Source organism: Oryctolagus cuniculus, chromosome 3 (genome assembly GCF_051225735.1).
Source record: "Oryctolagus cuniculus isolate XC-2025 breed Fujian yellow rabbit chromosome 3, ASM5122573v1, whole genome shotgun sequence".
NCBI lineage: Eukaryota > Metazoa > Chordata > Mammalia > Lagomorpha > Leporidae > Oryctolagus > Oryctolagus cuniculus.
The window spans coordinates 38,341,650-38,369,373 of NC_142869.1; the positions used below are offsets into that span (position 1 = coordinate 38,341,650).

The 27,724-nt window shown below is 42.0% G+C and overlaps 1 protein-coding gene across 1 annotated transcript in view; it reads left to right on the forward strand.

The window, feature by feature from the left end:
* The first annotated feature begins 833 nt into the window (after window positions 1-833).
* Window positions 834-27,724, forward strand: part of CATSPERT (catsper channel auxiliary subunit tau) — a 191,265-nt gene continuing 164,374 nt past the window's right edge. The window contains exon 1 of the mRNA XM_089328530.1: window positions 834-2,700. Coding sequence (XP_089184656.1) covers window positions 2,470-2,700 — 231 coding nt within the window. The 5' untranslated portion in view covers window positions 834-2,469. The remainder of the gene's footprint in view (window positions 2,701-27,724) is intronic.

A 27,724-nucleotide genomic window follows, 5' to 3' on the forward strand; every position in this document is an offset into this window, starting at 1 on the left:
AGGAACTCCATTCAGGTCTCCCATGTGGGTGGCAGGGGCCCAAGCACTTGGGCCATCTTCTGCTGCTTTCCCAGGCACATTAGCAGGGTGCTGGATGAGAAGTGGTGCAGCTGGGACTTGAACCCATGCCCAAATGGGATGCTGGCAACAATGCTGCCCTCCACCCCTCCAGTTGGTCTTTACCCTTTCCTTTCTTTTTCTTTCTTTTTTTTTTTTTTTGTTACAAGAAATACAAGTAGAAATTCTCCATATCTCTTCTCAAGCTCATCTGGAGCTCTTTGTCAAACAGATTTTTGGCTTTCCTGGAAATCCCATTTTTTTTTTTTTAAGATTTATTTATTTATTTGAAAGAGCTACACAGAGAGAAGGAGAGGCAGAGAGAAAGAGAGGTCTTCCATCCACTGGTTCAGTCCCAGTTGGCCGCAATGGCTGGAGCTGTGCTGATTGGAAGCCAGGAGCCAGGAGCTTCTTCCAGGTCTCCCTCGTGGGTGCAGGGGCCAAAGGACTTGGGCCATCTTCTACTGCTTTCCCAGGCCATAGCAGAGCTGGATCAAAAGTGGAGTAGCTGGGATTCAAACTGGCACCCATATGGGATGCCGGCACTGCAGGCGGAGATTTACTCATTATGCCACAGCACCGGCCCCTAAGAGTCCATGCAGTTTTGTTTTAGAGTGCACCACTTACGTTTTGGATTGTCTTTTTTCTAATGGTACCATTTAATTTATTCCCCAGTATCTTAGGTGAGGTCTAGAGGTCTAGTTATATTTAGGTTAGATTTTTTTTAAAAAGTGTATTTATTTGGATGCGGGGGAGGGGGGAGGGAGAGAGGAAGAGAGAGAGAGAGAGAGATAGGAACTCTCACCTTGTTCATTTCCCAAACATCCACAACAGCCAGGGTTGGGCCAGGCTGAAGAGCCAGACCTCCCACATGTGTGACAGGGAAGTGCTTGGGCCATCACCTGCTGCCTTCCAATATGCACACTAGGAGGAAGCTAGATCGGAACTGGAGCAGCCAGGACTTGAACAAGGTATTTCAGTATGGGATGTGGGTGTCCCAAGTGGTGCCTTAATCCACTGTGTGACAACACCGGCCTCTAGGTTAGATATTTTAAAAACTAAGATTACTTAGGCCGTATGAGGGTACTTTAAAAAATTCATGAAAAAGAATTTTAAGTTTATCCTGGTTAAAAATGCTTGAAGCCCATGCATACAAAGGTTCTTCAGAAAGCTCATGATAAATGCATATTAAGGAAATAAATGCATAACTTCAGTTTTTTTTTTGCAACATAAATGATTTCTATTCAGTTTTTCTATAAACTTTTTGAAGATTTCTTATCTATGTTATGTTGCATAGCATGAACCTTTAAAGATGTCAGAGTTAGCTCCCTTGGCACAGTGACTAAGCACCATACAGCACAAACCCAAAATGACAACACATGTGTGTTAAGGGGCTTGGAATACTGCTCCCTGAAGAAGGCAAGGCAAGTATTAGTTTCTTGCCCGCAAAAGCTCATCTTTTGAGATTAGCGACTAATAGTGTGAGTCTACTAATAGGAATATGCCAAATAGTAGGCTTGGAGTATGTATAAATGGGTTATAAGACTTAGCTGAAAGCTGACTTATGAGCTGACCCTTGAATAAAAGAATGATTCCAAACAGAATAGCAAGAAATAATGACCCTGAGATAGGAGAGTCCATTTTGGACAACTTTGGTTTCTATACCAAGAAATTTAAAGGAGTTCTGGAGGTGTCTTGTTTGCTTTGTTGGTACTGCTGCTGCTGCTGCTGTTTTTAGCGTTGTATGAATACTAGAGCAGTGGAAGGGTTAGATGACAGCAGGCTGGAGAAGACTCATGTCGAAAGCATCACAGTGTCCCGGACTAAACAGAAAAACTACAGTTCCGATGTTTAGGGTTAACATGTAAAAACGTGTCCGGATTTTAAAGATACTTGTGGGTGTGATATTTTTACATCAGATGAGTTTGCCACAGAAGGTTAAGAGGAAGATGAAAATGACTGTACTATGCGTCCTTGGAGCAGTCAGGTAGATGGGAAAGCAGACCGAAGCTCAACACCCACAGCTCGGAGATCCTGTACAGGAAGTGATGGCTGACGCTGTGTACCTCCCAGCAGGAAGCAGCGCGGGCGACGAGGGCTCAGAACTAAAGGGCGGACAGGACGGTGAAGAACGGCGTTTAACCACCGTGTGCAGGACGCTTGCTGTGCCCCAGCGAGCTCTGACAGCTTTCTCAGGGTGACTAGAACCGCCTGAGAAGCGCCTGCGGCAGACCTCGAGGCGCTGTGAACGCCACAGGTCTCAAAGCCACACAGGAACGGCCGGGCCTGAACGCATGCGTCTCCCGAGGCCGCACGCGGGAACCGGAAACAAGGGGCACGTGCCGCGCCTGCGCAGTGGCGGGCGGGCGGCGGTTAGGCGCTGCTGACGGGCTCCTGGTGGAGGATGGGGCGATGGAGCCGCCCAAAGAGGCGCCGAGACTTTCCAACGCGTTTGAAAACCGCGATGGACGCCTCCATCCGCCGTTCGCGGCCCAGTTTCTACAGAAGAGTGCCCCTGGCCACCCGGATGCCATGCACGTCAGAGGGTCTGAGTATCCTTCGGTCCGTCATGGTCAGGACCATGGCAGGACGGCTTTGCCCAAGGATAAGAACAAGGAGGGCACCGGGTACCGGCTGCTCAACGTGAGTGAGGGTCTGGCAAGGGTGTCCCCTGCAGCATCTGGAGGGGGAGGGAGAGCGAGAGCGGAAGGGTTAAAGTGATCGGTGCATCCAACCTAGAGAGGGGGGAGCTCCGCCCTAGGTTGGGAGGTGGTGACAGCTGAGGAGGAGTTTGCTTGAGGACCTTGGGCAATTCTAAGAATCTCGCTGTGCTCATTGCTAAGACAATAATTAATGGTTACTTAAAGGAGAAGTGAAAGAACAATGTGAATTGTAAAGAGCAAAGTATCAATGAGTGTTAGCTACTGTGCTCAATGGCATCCTTGGGATTTCGGTTACGTGGCTAACCTGCAGAAACGTTAGTTACCCGTCTTTTCCGTCCTGAGGTTCCTGCATAAGGAACCTGCAGGAGCAAGTGTGCATCATGCTTACAAAGTGAGTAACTGGCCTCCTGAAACGCTTGCCTTTATCACTATACTCAATGGTACCGGGACAGAATGGAGAACTGGAAAAGGAGAATCAAATTGAGACTCATCTTTTCAAACTTGTTGGGGGGATTGTAAGGAAGTTTTACATCCTTTGTTGGTCTTAAGTTATTAAGAAATAGGATACATAAAAGTACTTATCAGGAAACAAACGACATTCAAAAAGGTGATGTCCTTCTCTGTAAAATTAAGGAGTTGAATTACCTGATATCTTAGGTACAACTCTTCCAAAAATTTAGATACTCTTGAGGCACTGTAATAAATTGAGAGCATAATTGGTATTAGCTATACAGTCATATTAGGAAAAATATCAAAAATGTGTAAGAGAGATGTAATAGGAAATATAGCCCATAAAAAGTGTTCTGTGTTCTCTTAAGGAATTTGGATTGTATTTTAGACAATGGTGAGTTCTAGTGTTTGGTATGAGGAGCCCCTTTTAAGGTTAAAAAAAAAGCTACCCACAAAAAAGTAGCCTATCTCTTTACTATCCATTGGGAAAATCTTTAGTGACAAAAGGATACATGTAGACATGATATTTTTGATGGAATTTTCTCCAGACTTATGTCTTGTTTAGTCCAAATCATGTCGGTTGCCCTGTTAAAATGTAGAGTCCCTGGTCCTCTACCTTAGACCTGAATCAGAGTGGTAGGTGTGTGAGAATGCGCACAAATTTTAAACTGTTTCAGGTGATTGCTGGAAAGAGTCATGTTTGAGAATCACTCCAGACAGAGGGGAGAGATAGGCATTGATGTAGGGATTGTAGATTGAGGATGTAGGATGGAGAAGCCAGCCAGGAGAGACCGCAGGGTTGGATGAAATTGGTGAAAGAAAAAGGAGTGATAAGTGACTAGAGATCCCAAAGGGATTTTTCTAAAAGGTTTATGGAATGGAAGTTACTAAGGGAATTGGAATGATCAGCTATTATAATGGAAGACAGTGCTTAGGCTGAGAACTAGTGTGCTTTAAGATTTTAATAAATGTGGGTAACACATCTCACACTTCAGTCTGAGTTTGTTGATCCTCCTTAATTCCTTTCTTTTCAAACTTGTTGGGAGGATTGTAAGGAAGTTTTACATCCTTTGTTGGTCTTAAGTTATTAAGAAATAGGATATATAAAAGTACTTATCAGGAAACAAACGACATCTTGGACCTTCATTCTAATGATTCCACCTCTCAAATCATGAAATTTTGTATTCTATTTTGTCACCTCTCAATACTTTTATTACACATATTTTTTCACATATGTGCCAAGTTTGTGCTAACCATGGAAGATCAGTGGTGAACAAGGTAGAGCACTTTCCCATAGGAAGCTAACACAATGGGAGGCAGTTCCTGAATATTCTGTGTTCTGAAGGAAATAGGGCACTGTGATCATGAATCTTCGTGGTTTAGGGGCAGACAATACTTTAGATGGGGAATCAGAGAGGACCTCTCTGAACAGGTGGCTCTAGGGGAAAACCTGAGGAAAGAGAAGAGGCTGGCTGCTTAAAGAGTTGGAGGGGAGAGCATTGCGAGAACAAATAAGTGTTTCTGCCAAAGAATGAAGCTTGGAATATTCAAGAAACATAGTGCATGAAAGGAAAAGTGACATGAAGTAGGTTGCCATATCTTTTTGTATGTTTAAACTCCCTGGCCTGAAGCTCCGGCATCCCATGTGGGCGCCGGTTCGAGACCCAGCTGCTTCACTTCTGATCCAGCTCTCTGCTATGGCCTGGGAAAGCAGTAGAAGATGGCCTAAGTCCTTGGGCCCCTGCACCCGCGTGGGAGATCAGGAAGAAGCTCCTGTCTCCTGGCTTTGGATCAGCGCAGCTCTGGCCATTGCGGCCAATTGTGGAGTGAACCATCAGATGGAAGACCCCCCCCCCCCTCTCTGCCACTCATCTCTCTGTGTAACTCTTTCAAATAAATAAATAATTTTTTTAAAAATAGTTTTTTTTGTGAATTATTGGTTGAAATCAATTTGTTTTGGCTTTTTTTTTTAGAGTTTTGAAAATTTTTTATCTAGTCCAGTGATTTTAAAGTTGTCAGAGAGCCTGTATTTAAGAAAATTTGTTAGAATCCTTTTTATAAATCTGATTGTGTTTTTTGAGGAGTATACAGAACTGTGGATGACAGATTTTAAATAGCCATATTAAAATTATAACACTCACTAATCAAGAAGAAGAGGCACTTGCTAACTTTATATAGTATTTTAGAAATCACCTGTACGATTTTATAAACATTTTTTTAATTAAGATAACCATCATGACATAACAACATAACAAGATCATTAGACTTTTGTAACTTTTAGACAGAGTTAGAGAGAGAGAGAGAGAGAGAGAGATCTTCCATCTGTTGGTTCACTCCCAAACAGCCGCAGTGGTTGGAGCTGATCTGAAACCAGGAGCCAGAAGCTTCTTCCAGGTCTCCCATGTGGGTGCAGGGGGTCCTCTGCTGCTTTCCCAGGCAGGTTAGCAGGGAGCTGGATTGGAAGTGGGGCTGCTGGGACTCGAATTGGCACTCAAATGGGATGCAGGCTGGGGCTTTAACCCATAGCGCCACGGCGCCAGCCCCTTGACAGTAATTTTTTTTTTTTTTTGACAGGCAGAGTGGAAAGTGAGAGAGAGACAGAGAGAAAGGTCTTCCTTTTGCCATTGGTTCACCCTCCAATGGCCGCCGCCGCCGGCGCGCTGCGGCTGGCGCACTGCGGCCGGCGCACCGCGCTGATCCGATGGCAGGAGCCAGGTGCTTCTCCTGGTCTCCCATGGGGTGCAGGGCCCAAGCACTTGGGCCATCTTCCACTGCACTCCCGGGCCACAGCAGAGAGCTGGCCTGGAAGAGGGGCAACCGGGACAGAATCCGGCGCCCCGACCGGGACTAGAACCCGGTGTGCTGGCACCGCAAGGCAGAGGATTAGCCTAGTGAGCCACGGCGCCGACCGACAGTACTTTTAATATAATCCAAATAGCCCAATTAGTTGTTGTCTTTTCAAGGTGAGAGATACGTTTTTTGATATTTCCAGGGGCCCGACTGGATCTATCAGGGTCCAAAGACCTCAAGGCTTTTAGGAGGAAGCAGCTTTTATTTTTGTTGGCTGGCTCAGAAGATTTTCAGCCAAATTCTGAGCCGTGAACAAAGGGGGTTGTTTTTATATACCTTCTTACAAACAACAACTTTTTTTTTTTGGACAGGCAGAGTGGATAGTGAGAGAGAGAGCGACAGAGAGAAAGGTCTTCCTTTTCCGTTGGTTCACCCTCCAATGGCCGCTGTGGCTGGCGCACTGCGCTGATCCGAAGCCAGGAGCCAGGTGCTTCTCCTAGTTCCCATGCGAGTGCAGGGCCCATGCACTTGGGCCATCCTCCACTGTACTCCTGGGCCACATCAGAGAACTGGCCTGGAAGAGGGGCAACCGAGACAGAATCCGGCACCCCAACAGGGACTAGAACCCCATGTGCCAGCGCCGCAGGTGGAGGATTAGCCTGGTGAGCTGTGGCGCCAGCCAAACAACTTTTTTTTTTTTAAAGATATATTTTATTTAAGTGAAAGAGTTACAGAGAGAGGTAGAGACAGAGAGATAGAAATATAGAGAGAAGTCTCCCATCCGCTGGTTCACTCCCCAAATGGCCACAATGACTGGAGCCGAGCCGATCTAAAGCCAGGAGCCAGGAGCTTCTTCTGGGTCTCCCATGTGGGTAGAGGGGCCCAGGGACTTGGGCCATCCTCTGCTGTTTTCCCAGGCCATAGCAGAGAGCTGGATTGGGGAAGTAAAGCAGCCGGGACTCGAACCGGCGCCTATACGGGATGCTGGTGCCAGGGCTTTAACCCTACGGACCATATCACTGGCCCCTGTTTTTTCTTTACATACATTTTGGTTGGATATTTTGGTTACATACATTTTGATTGGATGTTTTGCTATAGGATTGCTTACAGTATTGCTACAGAGATGTGCATGTGTGTATATTGATACTGATTAGACAAGCTGTCCCTCCTGGCTCCCCTAACCTTTATTCTTTTTGGAAAGCCCCTTGTCACATTTACCCTTTAGCCAATTGACCTTAGCACTTTGTTTTGGCAAGCAGATACTAAAACTGTCAAGTTCTCTTTCTTTTTTTCTGAGAGGAAGCCTCTGTATAAAGTCTGCTCCCACCTCATAGTAATTATTTTCTTACTGCTTTATATGGTTGGCTTGGTTCCTTTATTCCTGTTACTGTCTTCCATTGTGATTTGATGTTTTTTGTAGTAACATATCTTTTTAACTTTTGTGGATTTACTTTATATTTTTTTGTTTGTAGTTACTATGAGGCTTAAATAACATGTAGTTATACAATCAGTTTTAAGCTTTTAGCAGCTTAATTTGTTTTTTAAAGATTTATTTATTTACTTGAAAGTCAGAGTTACATAGAGGAGAGGGAGGGAGAGAGAAAAAGGGAGAAAGAGAGAGAGAGAGGTCTTCCACCTGCTGGTTCACTCCCCAATTGGCCACAACGGCTGGAGCTGCACCAGTCTGCAGCCAGTGTCGCTCCCCCATTCGCGGAGGAACGACACTAGACCCTGTGCTGTTCTTTTGTCTGCTCAGCTCTTCCCGGGTTAGCTGTTGGCCCCCGCCTCCGTGGAGGGGTGGCACCCCCCCCCCCCCCCCCCCGCCGCTTTCCCCGGAGGAGTGGCCCACTGCCGGCCGGCTCTCTCAGGGGCTGCTCAGTGTTCCTCAGGTGTTCCTGGTGCATATTGTCTCTCTCCTCCTTTATAGTCCTCTTCCACCAATCCATGCTCTGCTGTCCACACGCCGAGCACGCTGCTCTCCTCCAATCAGGAGCAGGATCAGCTCCTGCAGCTTATCAGTCAAACTGGTGAGGCAGCTGTGTAGAAGTTGTTTACTGTCTCTCAGCGCCATATTGTGGGAGATCAGATGCATAGAATAAGTCTTAATTCCAGTAACTTAGTCTAGTCTCAGTTGCTCCCCACAAGCCAGAAGCCAGGAGTTTTTTCCGAGTCTCCCACATGGGTGCAGGGGCCCAAGGACTTGGGCCATATTCTACTGCTTTCCCATGCTATAGCAGAGAGCTGGATCAGAGGTGGAGCAACTGGGACTTGAACTGGATGCCCATATTGGATGCCAGCACTGCAGGTAGTGGGTTTACCTGCTTTGCCACAGTGCCAGCCCCTAGCAACTTAATTTTGATCCACACAAAACTCTATCCCTTTGTGCCTATTTATTTTTTTATGTAACTATATCTTTTCGTATTGAGTGTCTATTTAATTATTGCAGCAATAAACTATTTTAGTGCTTTTCTCTCTTTGTTATTTAATGAAAGTGCTTTTTTCTTTTAACCTTTATACAAGAGTTATTTATCTTCCATGGTACAGTATTAGGTTATTATTAATTTGACTCTTATTTAACTTCACATTTTCATCTGTTTTTGTATGAAATTAGCATCCTTTCATTTCAACTTGAAGAACTCCCTTGTCATTTATTTTTATTTTTTATTTATTTTGACAGGCAGAGTGGACAGTGAGAGAGAGAGACAGAGAGAAAGGTCTTCCTTTGCCGTTGGTTCACCCTCCAATGGCTGCTGCTGCTGGTGCACTGCGGCCAGCACACCATGCTGATGCAAAGCCAGGAGCCAGGTGCTTCTCCTGGTCTCCCATGGGGTACAGGGCCCAAGCACCTGGGCCATCCTCCACTGCACTCCCGGGCCACAGCAGAGAGCTGACCTGGAAGAGGGGCAACCAGGACAGAATCTGGCGCCCCAACTGGGACTAGAACCCAGTGTGCCAGTACTGCAGGCGGAGGATTAGCCTATTGAGCCGTGGCGCCGGCCCTTGTCATTTCTTGTAAGGCAAGGTCTAGTGGTGAATTCCCTTGGGTTTTGTTTGAGAAAGGATGAAGGATGGCTTTATTGGGTGTTTTTTTTTTTCTTCCAGATTTAAGTGTATCATTCCATTCTCTCCTGGTCTGTAAAGAATCTTCTAAGAAATCTTCTAATAACCATGTGAAAGTTCCATTGTATGAAATAGGTTTCTTTTGTATTGCTGCTATCAGAATTCTCTCCTTTGATTTTTGACAGTTTTATTATAATGTTCCTCAGTGAAGTCTTTTTAGGTTAAATCTTTTTTTAAAACGATTTATTTATTTATTTGAAGGGCAAAGTGTCAAGGAGAGAGAGAGAGAGAGAGAGAGAGACGAACAAAGAGCAATCTTCCAGCCATTGGTTCACTCCCCAATGGGCCACAACTGAAGCCATGAGCCAGGAATTCCATCTGGGTCTCCCACATGCATGGCAGGGGCCCAGGCACTTGTGCTATCTTCTCCTGTCTTCCAAGGCACATTCGTAGGAAGCTGGATCAGAAGTGTAATAGCTGGTATTCGAACTCGCACCTGGTATGGGATGCCAGCATCACAAATGGAAGCTTAATCTGCTTCATGACAATACTGCCCCTGGTGTTGGGTGCATAACTGGAAGGAGAGACAAGCCATGGGAAGTCTCCCTCTGAAGAATGCTGCTGGCTAGTTTCCAGCTTGTCCCATTTATTGACAAGAATTATATCAGCCATTTGTACAGCGCATGTGTGTGCTCTAACATTACTTGTACCATTACTTGATATTCTTTAGAACATGATTGTTGAGACATTGATGGGGCGCCTTGTGACTTGGTTTATCAGAGAAGTAAATCTGGGAAAGTAGCTTCATGTCCTCATGGGAGCCAGTGTTCCCATGAGGAGTCAATGTTTTTCGTGATAATAGGTCATTTATTATCTCTAATCAGTTCCTGCGGCCACACCCTATATTCAGGAGGAGTGTATCCCCAACTGTGAATGGTTTGGCAGGACCTGTTCCCACATTCTGCAGCCACACCCTATGTTCAGAAGTGTGTTCTCAACCTGAGAGGGCTTTGGCAGAAGCTATGTTCCATACTCCCTATGTTAAATCTTTATAGAGACCAATGAACTTCATCTATGTGGATGTTCATATTTCTCCCCTGATTTGGGAAGTTTTCACCCATTATTTCTTTTTTTATTGGGTAAAACCATTCTATTAATGGCCAAAAGAATTTCATTTTGTTTTGATTTGAAAAAGAAAAACCATTAAGCACAGTTCACAAGACAACATGTTCGCTATTTAACTACAGTTAAAAGAGTTTGAATCTCAGTAGTTGTTCATATGTACTTTTACAAATTCATACAGTTCTTTTTTTAAAATTTATTTTTATTATTTTTTTGACAGGCAGAGTTAAAACAGTGAGAGAGACAGAGAGAAAGGTTCTCCTTCCATTGGTTCATCCCCCAAATGGCTGCCATGGCCAGCGCTGCACTGATCTGAAGCCAGGAACCAGGTGCTTCCTCCTGGTCTCCCATACAGGTGCAGGAGCCCAAGTACTTGGGCTATCCTCCACTGCACTCCTGGGCCATAGCAGAGAGCTGGACTGGAAGAAGAGCAACTGGGACTATTACCCAGAGCCCCAACCGGGACTAGAACCCAGAGTGCTGGCACCGCAGGCGGAGGATTAGCCAAGTGAGCCATGGTGCCAGCCCAAATTCATAGAATTCTAGAGACTACTTAAGCTAAACTTAGGGTTAACCAAAAGAATAATATCAAATACCTAGACACTTGACGACTACTTTTGCAGTGACATTAGTTTTTTATTAATGACATAATAGCTATTACCTTATGAATATACTTTAAAAAACACTTGGATAGTGACATGTACTATTTCCTCACTCTTCAGAGTATGTATGAAAGTTCTTAGAAGAGTAAACACCTGTTTGTCCTGTATGCTATGCCATGAACATGATATAACCAAATAACCATTGCCCTATCATGAACATGATGATTGAGAATATAATCCTGTAATCTTCTTCATGTATTTAGGTTTTTAGGAAGCCAGTTGGTTTTTGCCACACATTTCTTGTGAATGTTCAGATTCTGTTTTAATTCTGACTTTAGGTTACTGTGTTTGTCAGAATGTCTGTGTATCCCTGTGAGGGCAAAGACAACAACACATTCTAGAAATACAGTAAAAATAATTTTTTTCCAACTGAGTCCAGCTTTGAGATTTCGCTTTGTTAATGGGAAGCTCTCTTTAGTCATTACCAAAGCCTTTGGAACACTGCAAATTTGCTTTAGTGGTACCTAAAACAGAAGTCATGCTGTCTTTAGAGAACATCATGACTAAAGGTTGACCCTTTGTTCTTTTTGTATATTTAACATTTTTATCTGTTTGAGGAAATATCCATCTTACCTGTTTTAACTTAAAATCAGCCTGTAGTAATTTTAGATAAAGAAAAACAGTAATAACCTTTGCATAGCAACACTAAAGTTCACTTTCTGGATTTGTAACACAGAAATATACCATGCTAAGTGTCACTAGTGATACTAAATTAAAAATTTACAGAAAGTTCAAAACTTTCCAAATATTGTGGTCCTCATGTTTTAAAACCTGAGTGAAATGTTACATATGATTCTACAAAGAACAAAAATTAATATACTTCCACTAAATGCTTTAATAATTTTCCTCAGTATTCTCATCTGACTACATTGTCTCCTTCAGCAGTTTGAGCATATGATGATACTTGAAGGTAAACTGAGAGTCCCAGTCATTCAGAATTTCCTGCTATGCAGGAATAAGGTCAGAGAGGTCATTATACTCACCATTCATTGGTTCCTTATCCAGGCAAAATGTAGCAAGATCCCTGGATGCATCTTTTCTGATAAAGATTCTGGCCTCTTGAGGTCACTGAATTTGTGTTTTGGTCACATTGAATACCTTGTCATCAATAGCCAGGAGAATGTATAGTTCCTGGAAGCTGTCAGAATATCATAGCTCAGCAGGGATGAAGTTGTACTGCTAGAGATGAGATAGTAGGGATGGACTATCATTGTTGTGTAGCTACTGGCCCCCATTGGTCTCAATGCCTGATCTTTTAGAGCAGAGAGATACAGAAACCCAGTGGAAGTAGGTTGAGCATTGACATACATATCACTGTTCCTGTCACCACCATCCAGCTTGGGTGTATGTTTATGCCGTGTTCTAGACAGTCATATCTGTGGAACAAAGGATATTCTGGGATGTGCAAAGGCCTATAACTTATTGCTTTTTCTCCTTAAGAAGCTAGTAATGTCCACTATTTATTTTTTAAAAATGTTTTATTTATACGAGGTGAACAAATTTCATGTATTTCATATTTACAGAAGTAACAGCATAATGATACTTGCCACTGCCCCCCATCCATATGCCACCCTCCTTTCTTCCCCTTTTTAATGTTGTATTTTAATTTTTATAATGATGTACTTTCAGTTTATTTTATAATCACAAGCTTAACCCGCCACTAAAAGAATTCAACAAGTAGTAAAAGTAGAAAAACCACTGTTCCTCAAGAATACAGACAAGGGCTGTAAACAATAATCAAATTTCGGAGTGTTGATTTCACTCATATACATTGTTTTGTACTCTGTACACAAATTGTTGGGAAAGCATATGACATTTGTCTTTTTGGGACTGGCTTATTTTCACTAAGCATAATGATTTCTAGTTGCATCCATTTAGTTGAAAAAGACAGCATTTCTTTTTTATAGCTGAATAGCATTCCATAGTATATATATATATATATATATATATATAGTAATTTCTTGGGGTTGATCCGCAAAGGCTGGAGCTGCACCGAACTGAAGCCAGGAGCCAGGAGCTTCTTCCGGGTCTCCCACGCAGGTGCAGGGGCCCAAGGACTTGGGCCATATTCCATTGCTTTCCCAGGCCATAGCAGAGAGCTGGATCAGGGAAGTGGAGCAGCCGGATCTCGAACTGGTGCCCAGCTATTGTGAATTGAGCTGCAATAAACATGGGATTACAAATAACTCTTTCATATGCTGATTTCATTTTGTTTGGATAAATCTCCAGGAATGGAATGGCTGGACCATATGGTAGATCTTTCAGATTTCTGAGGAGTCTCCATACTGTCTTCCATAATGGTTGTACTAGTTTATATTTCCACCAACAGTGGATTAGAGTACCTTTTCCCCCATATCCTCTCCAGTATGTATGTATGAATGTGTGTATGTATGTATTTATTTATTTATTTTGATTTTTGGATGTTAACCATTCTGACTGGGTGAGTTGAAACCTCATTGTAGTTTTTATTTGCATTTCTCTCATGGCTTAGTGAATCTGAGTATTTTTCCATGTGTCTGTTGGCCATTTGAATTTCTTCCTTTGAAAAATACCAATTCATGTTCTTTGCCTATTACTTAACTGGATTGTTTATTTTGTTGTTGGGTTTATTGAGCTCTTTATAGATTTTGCATATTAATCCTTTATCGGTTGCATGGTTTACAAATATTTTCTCCCATTCTGTTTGTTGCCTCTTCACATTGTTGAGTGCTTCCTTTGGAATACAGAAACTTCTTAGCTTGATGTAATCCCATTCATCTACTTTTGCCTTTATTGCTTGTGTTTCTGGGGTCTTTTCCAAGAACTCTTTGCCTATGCTGATGTGTTGCAGAGTTTCCCAGATGTTTTTCCTCTAGTAATTTGATGGTATCAGGTCATAGATTTAGAGTCTTGATCCATTTTGAGTTGATTTTTGTATGCGGTATAAGGTAGGTCTCTTGTTTTGTACTTCTGCCTGTGTAGATCCAATTTCTCCGCACCATTTGAAGAGACTGTTGTTTCTCCAGGCATTGATTTTAGCTCATTTATCAAAGGTTAGTTGATTGTAGAGGCATGGATTAATTTCTGGGGTTTCTATTCTGTTCAATTGTTCTATTTTTCTGTGCTAGTACCAGGATATTTTGATTATAACTGCCATGTAATATGTCTTGAAATCTGGTATTGTGATGCCTCCAGATTTGTTTTTGTTGTGTAAGATTGCTTTAGCTATTTGGGAGTCTCTTGTGCTTCCATATGACTTTTAGCATTTTTTTTTTATATCTGAGAAGAATGTCATTGGTCTTCGGATTGGGTTTGCATTGGGTCTGTAAATTGAGCTTTCCATGTTTTTGTATCTTTTTCTATTTCTTTTTATTCTGAGGTATTTAAATTTTTTATAGTTATTGTGAATGGCACTGGTCTTACAAGTTCTTTCTCAGCCATGTCATGGGCTCTGTATACAAAGGCTATTTATTTTTATGTGTTAATTTTATGTCTTACAACTTTACCAAACTCTCTTATAAGTTGGCAGTAGTCCCTTAGTGGAGTCTTTTGGTTTCCCTATATATAGGATCATGTCATCTGTGAACAGGGATAATTTGACTTCTTTCTTTCCAATTTGAATCCCTTTGTTTTCTTTTTCTTGCTTCATGGCTCTGGCTAAAATTTCCAGAGTTATATTGTATAGCAATGGTGAGAATGGGCATTGTTGTCTGGTTCCAGATCTTAGTGGAAGTGCTTCCAACTTTTCCTCATTCAGTGTAATGCTGACTGTAGCTTTGTCATAGCCCTGATTGTATTGAGGAATGTTCCTTCTCTACGCAAGTTACTTAAGATTTTTTTTTCTTTTATCATGAAAGGATGTTGTATTTTATCAAATGCTTTTTCTGCATCTATTGAGATAACCATGTGGTTATTTTTAAAGATTTATTTTATTTATTTGAAAGTGAGAGTTACACAGAGAGAGGAAAGGCAGAGAGAGAGAGAGAGAGAGAGAGATCCTCCATCCACTGGTTTACTCCCCAGTTGGCTGCAATGGCCAGAGCTACATCGATCCGAAGCCAGGAGCTAGGAGCTTCTTCCAGGTCTCCTATGTGGGTGCAGGGGCACAAGGACTTGGGCCATCCTCCACTGCTTTCCGAGGCTACAGCAGAGAGCGGGATCGGAAGTGGAGCAGCCGGGTCTTGAACTGGTGCCCGCATGGGATGCTGGCACCTCAGGCTAGGGAGTTAACCCACTGCACCATAGCGCCGGCCCCATCATGTGGTTTTTATTCTTCAGTTTGTTAATGTGACATCACATTTATTGATTTGTGTATGTTGAATCATCCCTGCACACCAGAGATAAATCCCTCTTGGTCTGGGTGAATGATCGGTTTTGTTTGGAATCAACTTTCATTATAATTTTTTTGAGGATTTTTACATCTGTGTTCATCAGTGATATGAAAGAATTCTACTGTTCTCTTTCTTTTGTTGTATCTTTTTCTGGTTTTGGAACTCAGGTGATGCAGGCCTCATAGAAGGAGTTTGGGAAGATTCCCTCCCTTTCAATTGTTTTGAATAGTTTGAGAATTGGAATTTTTTTGTCTTTATAAGTTTGGTAGAATTCAGCAGTGAAGTCATCCAGTCTTGTTGGGAGGGCCCTTATTAATGATTAAATCTCTGTCTCGATTATTGGTCTGTTTAGTTTTTCTGTGTCTTCATGACTCAATTTTGGTAAATTGTATGTGTCCAGAAATCTATACATTTCTTCTAGATTTTCCAATTTGTTGGCATGTAGCTGTTTGTACTAATTTCTGATTTTTTTATTTCTATGATATCTGTGGTTACATTTCCTCTTTCATCTCTGATTTTATTAATTTGGATCTTTGCCTTTTCCTTTTGGTTAGTTGGGCCAATGGTGTATCAATTTTGTTTACTTTTTCAAAAAACCAGCTCTTCATTTTGATCTTTTGTATTTTTTTGTTTCAATTTTGTTTATGTATTCTCTGATTTTAATTATTTCTTTCCTCCTAATTTGGGGTTTGGTTTGTTCTTATTTTTCTAAGTCCTTGAGTACATTGTTAGATTGTTTATTTGATGCCTTTCCAGTTTCTTGATATAGGCACAGTTGCCATAAACTTCTCTCTTAACACTGCTTTTGCTATATGCCATAAGTTTTGATATGTTGTGTTGTCATCTTCATTCATTTCCAGGAATTTTTTAATTTCCTTTTTTGATTTCTTCTATGACCCTCTATTCATTCAGAAGTATGTTGTTCAATTTCCATGTGTTTGCCCATTTCCTAGAGTTTCTTAAGTTGTGAATTTCTGGCTTCATTCCATTGTGGTCAGAAAAGATGGATGGTATGATTTCACTTTTTTTTTTAATTTGTTGAGAGTTGCTTTGTGGCCTAGCATATAGTCTATCCTAGAGAAAGTTTCAGGCACTGTTGAGAAGAATGTGTTATGCAGCTGTGGGATGCAATGTTCTGTAGATATAGATTAGGTCCATTGTGTAGAGTAGCTCTGTTGTTTCTTTGTTGGTTTTCTTTGTTGATTTTTTTGAGTTTATCTGTCCATTGCTGAAAGTGGGGTGTTAAAGTCCTCTATTGTTATTGGAGTCTGTGTCCCCCTTTAGATCTATCAACATTTGTTTTAAATAGCCAGGCACCATGACTTGTGGTTCATATACATTTACTATAGTCACATCTTCCCATTGAGTTGATCCCTAATCATTACCTAATGCCCTTCATTGTCTCTTTTAACAGTTTGTATGTTAAAGTCTATTTTGTTTGATACTAAGATACTATTCCTGCTCTTTTTTGATTTCCATTACCGTGGAATATCTTTTTCTGTCCTTTCAGTCTGTGTATATCTTTGTTGGTGAAGTGTCTTTCTTGTGGGCTGCAAATAGATGGGCTTTGTTTCTAATTCATTCAGCAAGTCTGTCTTTTAATTGGATAGTTTAGGTCATTTACATTCAAGATTATTATATAAATAATGACTTGGTCCTGCCATTTCCTCATAAGTATTCCTATTGTTTGCTTTGGATTTCCTTTCTGTGTTTACTAGGAGATTTTCTACCTTCACATTCTTTCAGAATTATGACTGTATTTCTGTTTCTATATGCAGTACATCCTTAAATATCATTTGTAAGGCTGGACGAATGGTGACAAATTCTTTGAATTTCTGTTTGTTTTGAAAAGTTTGTATTTTACCTTCATTTTTTAATGAGAGCTTTCCAGGGTATAGTATTCTTGATTTACAGGCTTTTTTAAAAAGATTTATTAATTTATTTTAAAGGCAGAGTTACAGAGAGGCAGAGGCAGAGGCAGAGAGAGAGAGAGAGAGAGGTCTTCCATCCATTAGTTCACTCCCCAAATGGTTGCAGTGGCCAGACCAGGGCTGATCTGAAGCCAGGAGCTAGGAGCTTCTTCTGGGTCTCCAATGTGTTTTCAGGGTCCCAAGTACTTGGGCCATCTTCTTTCCCAGGCCATAGTAGAGAGCTGGATTGGAAGTGGAGCAGCTGGGATTTGAACCAGTGCCCATATGGATACCAGCACTGCAGGTGGTGGCTTTACCCACTACGCTACAGCTGCCAGCCCCAGACAGTTTTATATGTCAATTCTCCTAGATTGTAGGGGTTCTGATGAGAAGTCAGCTGTGAGTCTAATTGGAGATCCTCTGAAGGTAATCTGTTGTTTCTCTCCTGCACATTTTGGAATTGTATACTTTTTACTGTTGAAAGTATGATTATAATATGTTGTTGTGAAGAGCTTTTTTGGTCATGTCTGTTAGGAGTTCTATGTGCCTCCTATACTTGGATGTCCCTCTCTCCAAATTGGGGAAATTTTCTGTTATTTTTCACTAAAAAGGCCTTCTAATCCTTCTATCTTTCCACACCTTCAGAACTCCTAGAACCTGTATGTTGGCTCCTTTGAAAGTATCCTGTAGATTCCCAACAGTGTTTTTTAGTTTTCCTATTTCTTCTTCTTATGTTTGGTCTGACTATGTAATTTTCTGTGCTTTGCCTTCTAAGTTGGATATTCTTTCTTCTGCCTCACTAATTCTGTTGTTAAGGCTTTCCACTGCATTTTTTTATTTTTTATATTGAATTATTCATTTATAAGATTTAATTTTGCTTTCTCTCCAAGATCTCAATTCCATGGTAGAATTTTTTTGCTATTATTTCACTAAATAGGCCTTTTAACCCATTCTTTATTTCTATACATTCAGAAACTCCTAAGGCCTTATATGTTAGGTCATTTGATAGTATTCCATAAATCTTGAACACTATTTTTGGGTTTTCTAATTTTTTCTTCTTTGTTTTTTGTCTGAGGTATTTTCAAAGATTGTCTTTGAGCTTGTATATTCTCACTTCTGCCTCACCATATCTGTTGTTAAAGCTTTTCACTTTATTTTTTATTTGACATATTAGATTCTTCATTTCTAACATTTCAGTTTTATTTCTCTTCAGTATCTCTATCTCCCAGTAAAATGTTTCATTTGTGTTGTGTATGGATTTCTTTAACTCATGAATTTGCTTCTCATTGTTTTTGAACAACCTTAGGGTCATCATTCTTTTGAATTCCTTTTTAGGCATTTCATTAATCTCTCTGCCTTCACATTTTAACATTGAAATGTTGTTGCATTCCTTTGGAGGAGTTATATTGTCTTCCTTGTTCTTGTTTCTTGTATTTCTACACTGATTTTTAGGCCTTTGTGGAACCACTTGTCGGTTTTCTCTCTGATGCCTTTTATTTTTGAAACATGCCTCTGCGGCTTTTTGGAGTATCTGCTTCTTCAGTGGATATTCTGAGGTTTGTGCTGGGTCAGGCCTGGGAGCTCCTGTCAGTGCTCAAGAGTGGTTCAAGAGTCCAGGGAGACACCTAAGTTGGGTGTGGTAGATTTCCTCTATTGTCAGCTGGATGGAGAGGGTATGATCACATCAGCTGCTGTGATTACTGCCTCAGTTCCTCTCTGCCGAGGTGATCCATGCCGGGATGAACCCATAATGGCTACATATCCTACCCATGCAGGCACATGAGCCATACAAAGAATCTGTGTGGTCCGCAGTGTGAGCACAAAACCCTCTGCAATGACCCATCTCTAGCACTCAGGGAACTCTGAGCCTCTGAATCTAGACAGTGGTTTCCCAGAGACCTATCTACACCGCATCCCCTATCGTGCACAGAATTCCCCCTGTCAAAGCATGCAAGGCTCCCACTGTCACAGGGAGCAGATGATCCACTTTCAACCCTGTGAGCCAGCTCACAGGTCTTCCCAGAGTCTTCTGCCTCTCAGAGTTCTGCCTTGGCAGTTTGTCTATGGTTGCCCATGATAGGATGAGGGGAGGGGAGCACCTCACAGGCTTACGTGGGCACCACACCCCTTGTCCACCTCCCAGGCCAGACTCAAAGTCAGTGGGACCACAGATTTATTCCTTAGATAAAATCCCCTAGTTGTACTTGCGTGAGCCACGGTAGACTGCACTCGCCTTATTAAAATGGTGCCTCCTCCATACTACTTGCTGGGAGCCCTTGGGGGTGGCAGTGGGGAGAGATGAAGCAGGCAGTGTGCTCTCTCTTCTCAGGTTTAGATGGCACCCTGCCCCCACTAGTGCTCTAGACTGAAGTAACAGTGTGGACTGCTAGGTTCTCCCTCAGGCAGTTATCAGCAATGACATGGGTTGCTGCAGTCTCCTCTCACTTCTCTCTAAGAAACTGGTATCTCCTGATGCTGATGCTGATGGATTGGAACCGAGATGCACTGTCTGACATTTTGCTGCTGAGTGCGGTACTCTGTGGGAGTGGGGGAGGGGAAGGAAGCAAGGCAGCTTCCTGCTTCAAGCCTGGCAGTTGCTCAGACACCATTCAGCTCCCCAGGCTGAAATAAAAGTCAGTGGTTGACTGTAGAATTCCCTGTCAGCTAAAACTGAGCGGCAGGGCACGCAGCCATTTCTTCCTGCCGTGGTGTGTTATGATAGCTGCTCACAGCCAGCAGTTGACTGTGCCACATGACTGGCTGCAGTGATCTCTCTGTCTTCTCTCCTCTTGTTCCACAAAATCTTGGTAGTTTTTCACTTCTTCATCAAAAATTTCTATCACTCAGAACCCTGGAAATGTGGTCCTTTGTTCTTTTCATATCCCAGAGCAGATGAAATTACTGTGCCTACACCCTATTCAGCCATCTTGGAAGCCCCATAATTTATTTATTTATTTATTTATTTGAGAGAGTTACAGACAGAGAGAGGAAGAGACAGAGAAAGGTCTTTCATCTGCTGGTTCACTCCCCAAATGACTGCAACGGCCAGAGCTGGGCTGATCTGAAACCAGGAGCTTCTTCCTGGTCTCCCACATGGGTACAGGGGCCCAAGCACTTTGGCCATCTTCCACTGCTTTCCCAGGCCATTAGCAGAGAGCTGGATCAGAAGAGGAGCAGCCAGAACACTAACTGGTGCTCATGTGGGATGCCAGCACTACAAGAAGAGGCTTAGCCTACTAGCCACAGTGCTGGCCTCAAGCCCCATCACTTCTTTGAATAGGCTCTCTGCTCCTTTCCTGGATTTCTCAATAGGTGAATATTATTTCTCTTGAAGATGTCCCATAAGTCACGTAAGCTTTCCTTCCTCTTTTTCATTCTTTTTCTCTGTCTGGAAAATATGAAATGACTTGTCTTTGAGTTTAGAGATTCTTTTTTCACCTGTATCAAATCTGTTGATGCTGTTATATTCTTTCATTATATTTCTTGTATTCTTCAGCTCCAGAAATTTTGTTTATTTCTTTTTTATACTTTCTCTGTATTGAACTTTCATTTTATTTAGATATTGTTTTCTTGATTTTATTTTTTTAACTTTTATTTAATAAATATAAATTTCCAAAGTACAACTTTTGGATTATAGCAGCTTTCCCCCACATAACCTCCCTCCCACCCACAACCATCCCATCTCCCACTCCCTCTCCCATCCCATTCACATCAAGATTCATTTTCAATTATCTTTATATACAGAAGATCAACTTAGTATATACTAAGTAAAGATGTCAACAGTTTTCACCCACAAAGAAACACGAAATATAAAGTACTGTTTGAGTACTGGTTATACCGTTAATTCACATAGTACAACACATTAAGAACAGAGATCCTACATGGGGAGTAAGTGCACAGTGACTTCTGTTGTTGATTTAACAATTGACACTCTTATTTATGACGTTAGTAATCACCCGAGGCTCTTATCATGAGCTGCCAAGGCTATGGAAGCCTCTTGAGTTTACAAACTCTGACCTTGTTTAGACAAGGTCATACTCAAAGTGGAAGTTCTCTCCTCCCTTCAGAGAAAGGTACCTCCTTCTTTGATGGCCTTTTCTTTCTGCTGGGATCTCATTTACAGAGATCTTTCATTTAGGTCATTTTTTTTTTTTTTTTTTTTGCCAGAGTGTCTTGGCTTTCCATTCCTGAAATACTCTCATGGGCTTTTTAGCCAGATCCTAATGCCTTAAGGGCTGATTCTGAGGCCAGAGTGCTGTTTAGAACATCTGCCATTCTATGAGTCTGCTGTGTATCCTACTTCCCATGTTGGATTGTTCTGCTCATGCTCAGTTGGACTTACCCCTAATGGTAGAGTTAGAAACATGCCAGGGGATTCCAATTCAATCCCATCAAGGTGGCATGCACCAATGCCATCTCACTAGTCAAAGTGATCAGTTTCAGTTCATAATTGATCTTAATGATAGGATTAAGTGTCAAAGGGATCACATAAACAAGACTAGTGTCTGGTAATACTGATAGAATTGATTTTATTTTATTGAGTTGTCTGTTAGCTCATGAGGCTTCTTTAAATTAATAAATTAGAATTCCTTGTCTAGTAGTTTAAATCTCCATTTCTTTGGAGTTAGTACTGGAAATTATTTTGCTTCTTTGGTGATGTCATATTTCCCTAATTTTCTGTTTGTTTCTTATAGCCTTATTTTGGTGTCTGCACATTTGGTGGAGTAGTAAATCTTCCATGTACTTTTTGGGAAAAACCTTCACTTGTGGGTGGATGTGAGGGTGCTGGCTTGGTAGTTCCAGTTCTGGAGAAGACCCTGTGACATAGTCTCCCTGCAGCTCCATTGGCTAAGACTAGTGTTGGCAGATTGCAGGATCCCTAATAGCCAACTTTGCTTGTACTAGCAGTGGCATTGAGGGCTGTTGGGGTGTTTTGGGCAAAGGCTTTTTGGAACCTCCTGATTCTTTTGCACTCGTGGAGAATGTTTTGTTCAAAAGACCCCTACAGTGCAGCTTATAAAAATCTTTATGGTGGTAATGGTAATGGCAATGGTGTCTAATAAACAGGCACCGATGGAGCAGCTATAAAGCCAGGGTCTAGAGTATGGTTACTTACAGAATGAAATTTAGAGTACAGGCACTGGTTAGTTCCAGCAGCCTTGGAGCTGGGCCTGGAGACCAGGTGTGCACCGAGTGGCCACAGGGCCAGAGTTTGGAGTGTCAGTATGCATGAGGCAGCTGTGCAACTGGGGCCTGAAGTATGGGCTCACACAGAACAGTGATGCCTTGGGGTCTGGAGCATATCTGTGGTTTGGAGAGTGGAAACCTTAGTCCCGGGGTAGAGCAACATCTCCTACTTGGGAGTTCAGCAGTAATGGCTTTCGGTAACCTCCATAGTAAAGGCTACTAGTGTCATCTGTAGAGAAGGCCACTGGGGCTGGGGTGACAAACAATATGGAATCCTCTCTGTGAAGGCCATGGAAGTCCATAGCTTTTATGGACTGTTAAGGTCCTCAGTCACCAAAAGCTGCCTGGATCCTTCACAGAGGAGGTCATTGGAGAATATGATGGTGTCGGCTATGTAGCTGATACCGATAGCCTCACGCTTCTTTGTTCTCAGTCATATTCAGATGTTTCCACTAAATTTCTCTACCAAGAATTTTGTGTGGTTGTTCTCCTGAATTTGCTTCTCTATTTTGATGTAGTTTCTTAATTGGACACTTTAGTCCTCTCAGGACTAGTTTTGCTTTGTGGATAGCTGGCTGTTATTTATTGTAGGAAGAATGCTGATATCTCCACTCTGCCATCTTCCTGCCATAACCTCCTTATTATTTCTCTCATATGTATTTTAACAAATTCACATGTGAAACCATCTTGGTCTGAGGTTTTCTTTGTGGGAACATTTTAAAATTTTAATTCAATTTCTTTACTTCTCATGGGTCTTTTCAGGTATTCTTTCCTACCCTCCAATCATTTGTATATTCCTAGGTCATTTGTGTCTTCCTAGGAATCTTTCCAGTTCATCTTATGTACTTTATTAGTATTAAATTGTTTATAGTTGTAGTAGTTAGCATTTACAGCAAAACAGACTTTGCAGATGTGATGAAATTTAGGTTCTGGAGCTGCCTATAGTGCTGGCATCCCAAATGGGCACTGGTTCGAGTCCCAGATGCTCCACTTCCAGTCCAGCTCCCTGATAATGCACCTGGGAAGGCAGCAGAAGATGGCCCAAGTCCTTGGACCCCTGTACTCACATGGAAAACCCCAAAGAAGTCCTTGGCTTCTGGCTGCGGCCTGGCCCAGCCCAGTCATTGTGGCCATTTTGGGGAGTGAACAAGTAGATAGAAGACCTCTCTCTGTCTCTGTTTCTCTCTGTGAGTCTGTCTTTCAAATAAATAGAATGACTCTTAAAAAAATTTAGGATCGGGGCTGATGCTGTGGCGTAGTGGGTAAAGCTGTCATCTGCAGTGCCGGCATCTCATAAGGGCACTGATTTGAGTCCCAGATGCTCCACTTCCAATCCAGCTCTTTGTTATGGCCTGGGAAAGCAGTTGAATATGGCCCAAGTCCTTGGGCCCCTGCACCCACCTGGGAGACCCAGAAGTTCCTGGCTCCTGGCTTCAGATTGGTGCAGCTCCAGCCATTGTGGCTAATTGGGGAGTGAACCAGAGGATGGAAGACCTCTCTCTCTCTCTGCCTTCTTTCTCTCTCGGTGTAACTCTTTCAAATAAATAAATAAATCTTTTTTTAAAAAAATTTATTTGACAGAGTTAGTGTGAGAGAGAGAGAGACAGAAAGGTTTTCTTTCTGTTGGTTCACCCCCCAAATGGCCGCCACAGCTGGCGCTGCGCTGATCCAAAGCCAGGAGCCAGGTGCCTCTTCCTGGTCTCCCATGCGGGTGCAGGGGCCCAAGCACTTGGGCCATCCTCCACTGCCTTCCTGAGCCACAGCAGAGAGCTGGACTGGAAGAGGAGCAACCGGGACTAGAACCTGGCGCCTTTATGGGATGCTGGTGCCGCAGGCGGAGGATTAACCAAGTGAGCAAAGGCGCCGGCCCCAATAAATAAATCTTTTAAAAAAATTTAGGATCTGGAGATGGTGAGATTATCCTGGATTATCTGAGTGGTCCCTAAATGCAATGCATGTGTCCTTGTAAGAGAGAGTTAGAGGGATGTGAGGATGTACTTGTAAAAGGAAAAGACAGTCTTATCTCAGAGAGATGAGTCATGCAGCCAGAAGTCAAGGAACATTGGCCACTACTAGAAGCTAAAAAAGAGGCAAGTACAGTTTTCCCCTAGAGCCTCCAGAAGGAGGGGAGCTTGCTGTCTCCCTGATTTTGGTCCAGTGACACTGATTTCAGACTTTTGGGCTCTAGAACTATCAGAGAATAAATGTTTATTCTTTAAGCCGCCAAGTTTAAGCAGCCACAGGAAGTAGTGTACGTACAATAGTATTCTATTTTTAAAAATTTTTTTTATTTTATTTGACAGAGTTAGACAGTAAGATAGAGAGACAGAGAGAAAGGTCTTCCTTCCGTTGGTTCACCCCCAAAATGGCTGCCACAGCTGGCGCTGTGCTGATCTGAAGCCAGGAGCCAGGTGCCTCCTCCTAGTCTCCCATGCGGGTGCAGGGGCCCAAGCACATGGGTCATACTCCACTGCCCTCCCGGGCCACAGCAGAGAGCTGGACTGGAAGAGAAGCAACTGGGACTAGAACCCAGTGCCTAAATGGGATGTCGGCACCTCAGGCGGAGGATTAACTAAGTGAGCCATGGTGCCGGCCCCAATAGTATTCTCTTTTAGTTCTTTTAATTTTTGTAAGGTCAGTAATTTTGTCTCTTTTTCATTCTTGATGTTGGTAATTTGTACCTTTTCTGTTTTTTTCATCATTCTTGTTAAAGGTTTGTTAGTTTTTTGTTTTTTGTTTTTTTTTTTTTTTATTTTTTTATTTTTTTTTTTTTTTGACAGGCAGAGTGGACAGTGAGAGAGAGAGACAGAGAGAGAAAGGTCTTCCTTTTGCCGTTGGTTCACCCTCCAATGGCCGCCGCTGCAGCCGGCGCACCGCGCTGATCCTGGCAGGAGCCAGGAGCCAGGTGCTTTTTCCTGGTCTCCCATGGGGTGCAGGGCCCAAGCACCTGGGCCATCCTCCACTGCACTCCCTGGCCATAGCAGAGAGCTGGCCTGGAAGAGGGGCAACCGGGACAGAATCCGGCGCCCCAACCGGGACTAGAACCCGGTGTGCCGGCGCCGCAAGGTGGAGGATTAGCCTATTGAGCCACGGCGCCGGCTAAAGGTTTGTTAGTTTTAAAGATATTTTCAGAGAGCCAACCTTAAGCTTTATTTATTTTTCTACTTTTAGATCTCAGTACTCTGTATTATTTCCTTCCTTTCGCATATTCTGGGTTTAGCATGCTTTTCTTTTCCTAGTGTCTTAAGGTGGAATCTTCAGCTACTGATTTAATATTCTTATTTTTTTTTATACAGTTCGTTATGCTGGAAATCTTGTAAGCACTATGATAGCTATATTCTATAAATTTTATTGTGTCAATTTTCATTTATATTCAGATTATAATTATTTCTGATTTCCATTGTTTTTCTCTAGCAATTTCATGAATTATTTAGAAGTTTGTTTTTAATATCCAAAATTTGTGTCTCCCAAATTTCCTTTTGTTCTTAATTTCTTATTTATTTTGTCGAAGTGGAAGGACATTATTTGTACGATTTCAGTTCTTTAAAATTTATTGAGAACAGTTGTACAGTCTAGAATATGGCATATCCTACAGAACATCACATGTGCATTGCTGCTTTGTGTCCAATGAAATTCATTCATGATGTTGTGTGAAAGTATAGTTCATTCATTTTCTTTGCTTTATGACATGTCATAATATGAATATGTTACATTTTATTTATTCAGTCTATTGTTAATGAGTATTTGACTTGTTTCTAGAGTTTAGCTCTGGTGAGTAATGCAGCAACGAACATTCCTTTTGTTGTCCAATGATGATTACATTGAGTTATAAAAGATGGCATTTATTTGGTAACTTAGAACTACAATTCAGTGAGTATAGATCTAGTAGAAACCAGAATGTGTCCAAATAGGGAGGGGTTTTTAGTATCTTTTCAACGGTTAAAACAATGAAGTTTAAATGAGTTGCATAGGTTGTTTGTTAAGGATTTTGAGGAAGAACTTACATTTTAGCTAATGGGTTTAGCATCGACCAGCTCAGACCATATCATTGTTACAGGGCAGAGTGTAGTTTATACAATCCTTAGGATGTCCCTTCTCAGCAAATAACTTCCTTTTGGAATGAGACCAAGTTCTTAGAGAGTTAACCACAGCACAAGATGGAGTTTAGCTCACAAAATGGAATCACTTCTGTCAACTTTTTTTCATATTTTACATTTCTTTTGATATGCTTATACATATTTCTAGTAGAAATATAGCTAGGAATTGAATCCTTATGTCATAATTATGTATTGTTCAACTTAAGTACATAGTACCAAACATTTTTCACACAGAATATATTAATTAGGGCCAGCACTGTGGCACAGTGGATAAAGCCAATGCCTGCAGTGCTGGCATCCCATATGGGCTCTGGCTCAAGTCCTGGCTGCTCTACTTCTAGTCCAGCTCTCTGCTATGGCTTGGGAAAGCAGTAGAAGATGGCCTAAGTCCTTGGGTCCCTGCACCCATGTGGGAGATCCAGGTGAAGCTACTGGCTACTGGCTTCTGGCTTCAGATCAGCCCAGCTCCAGCCGTTGAAGCCATCTGGGGAGTGAACCAGTGGATGGAAGACACACACTCTCCTTCTCCCTTTCCCTCTCTCCCTCTCCCTCTCCCTCTCCCTCTCCCTCCCTCCCTTTCTTCCTCCCTTCCTCCCTCCCTCTCTCTCTGCCTCTCTGTAACTCTGCCTTTTGAATAAATAAATATTTTTTTAAAATATAAATATATTAATTATATTTGCATTAAGGTATTAACTCAAGGAATCAAGAGTTTCCATTACTCCACATATCCTTGCCAGTTGGTATTGTCAATTTCTTTATTTTTAACAATGTGATGGAGAGAGGGGAATGTATAATGGTATCTCTTTGTGGTGTTAACTTTTACTTTCCTGTGACTAATGAGGGGGAGCTCCTTCCATTTGTTTAATAACCTTGATAGAAATTCTCCTGTGAAGTGCCTCTTTAGGTCTGTTTCCTATTTTTATCCTGATTTTTTATGCCTTTTTACTATTGATTTATATGAACTTGTATGTAGATACATTCATTCCAGATATAGTGATGTCTTGCCAGTTATCCTATATGTGTTGTATGTGGGCTAGTGGATTTCCAAAGAAAACTGTGGAATGAAGGAGAGTGGGTTCCATAAGTCATGGGGAATAATGCAGACAATGTAGGTGAGTACAGGAGCTTCTACTCAAGATAAGGCCAAAGGTGACAGAGTTGAAAGGCACAATGGAATTAATTGAAGTCAAAATTCTCTGCAGGTTCAGAAAAAATTCTAGGTGGTATCAGAAGGCTTTATGAGACTACTGATTAGAACATTTGCTCAAGGTTATGATAGAAATTTGGCAGACTTGTCTTACAATATTGCTGCTAGTGATGAGAGCTCTGGTCAGATGATGAAGGAAAAGTAAAAATGTAGCAATATGTGGGAGGAGGTAATATTTTTGCCAGGTTGTTAAAGAATCAGTTGCTAGG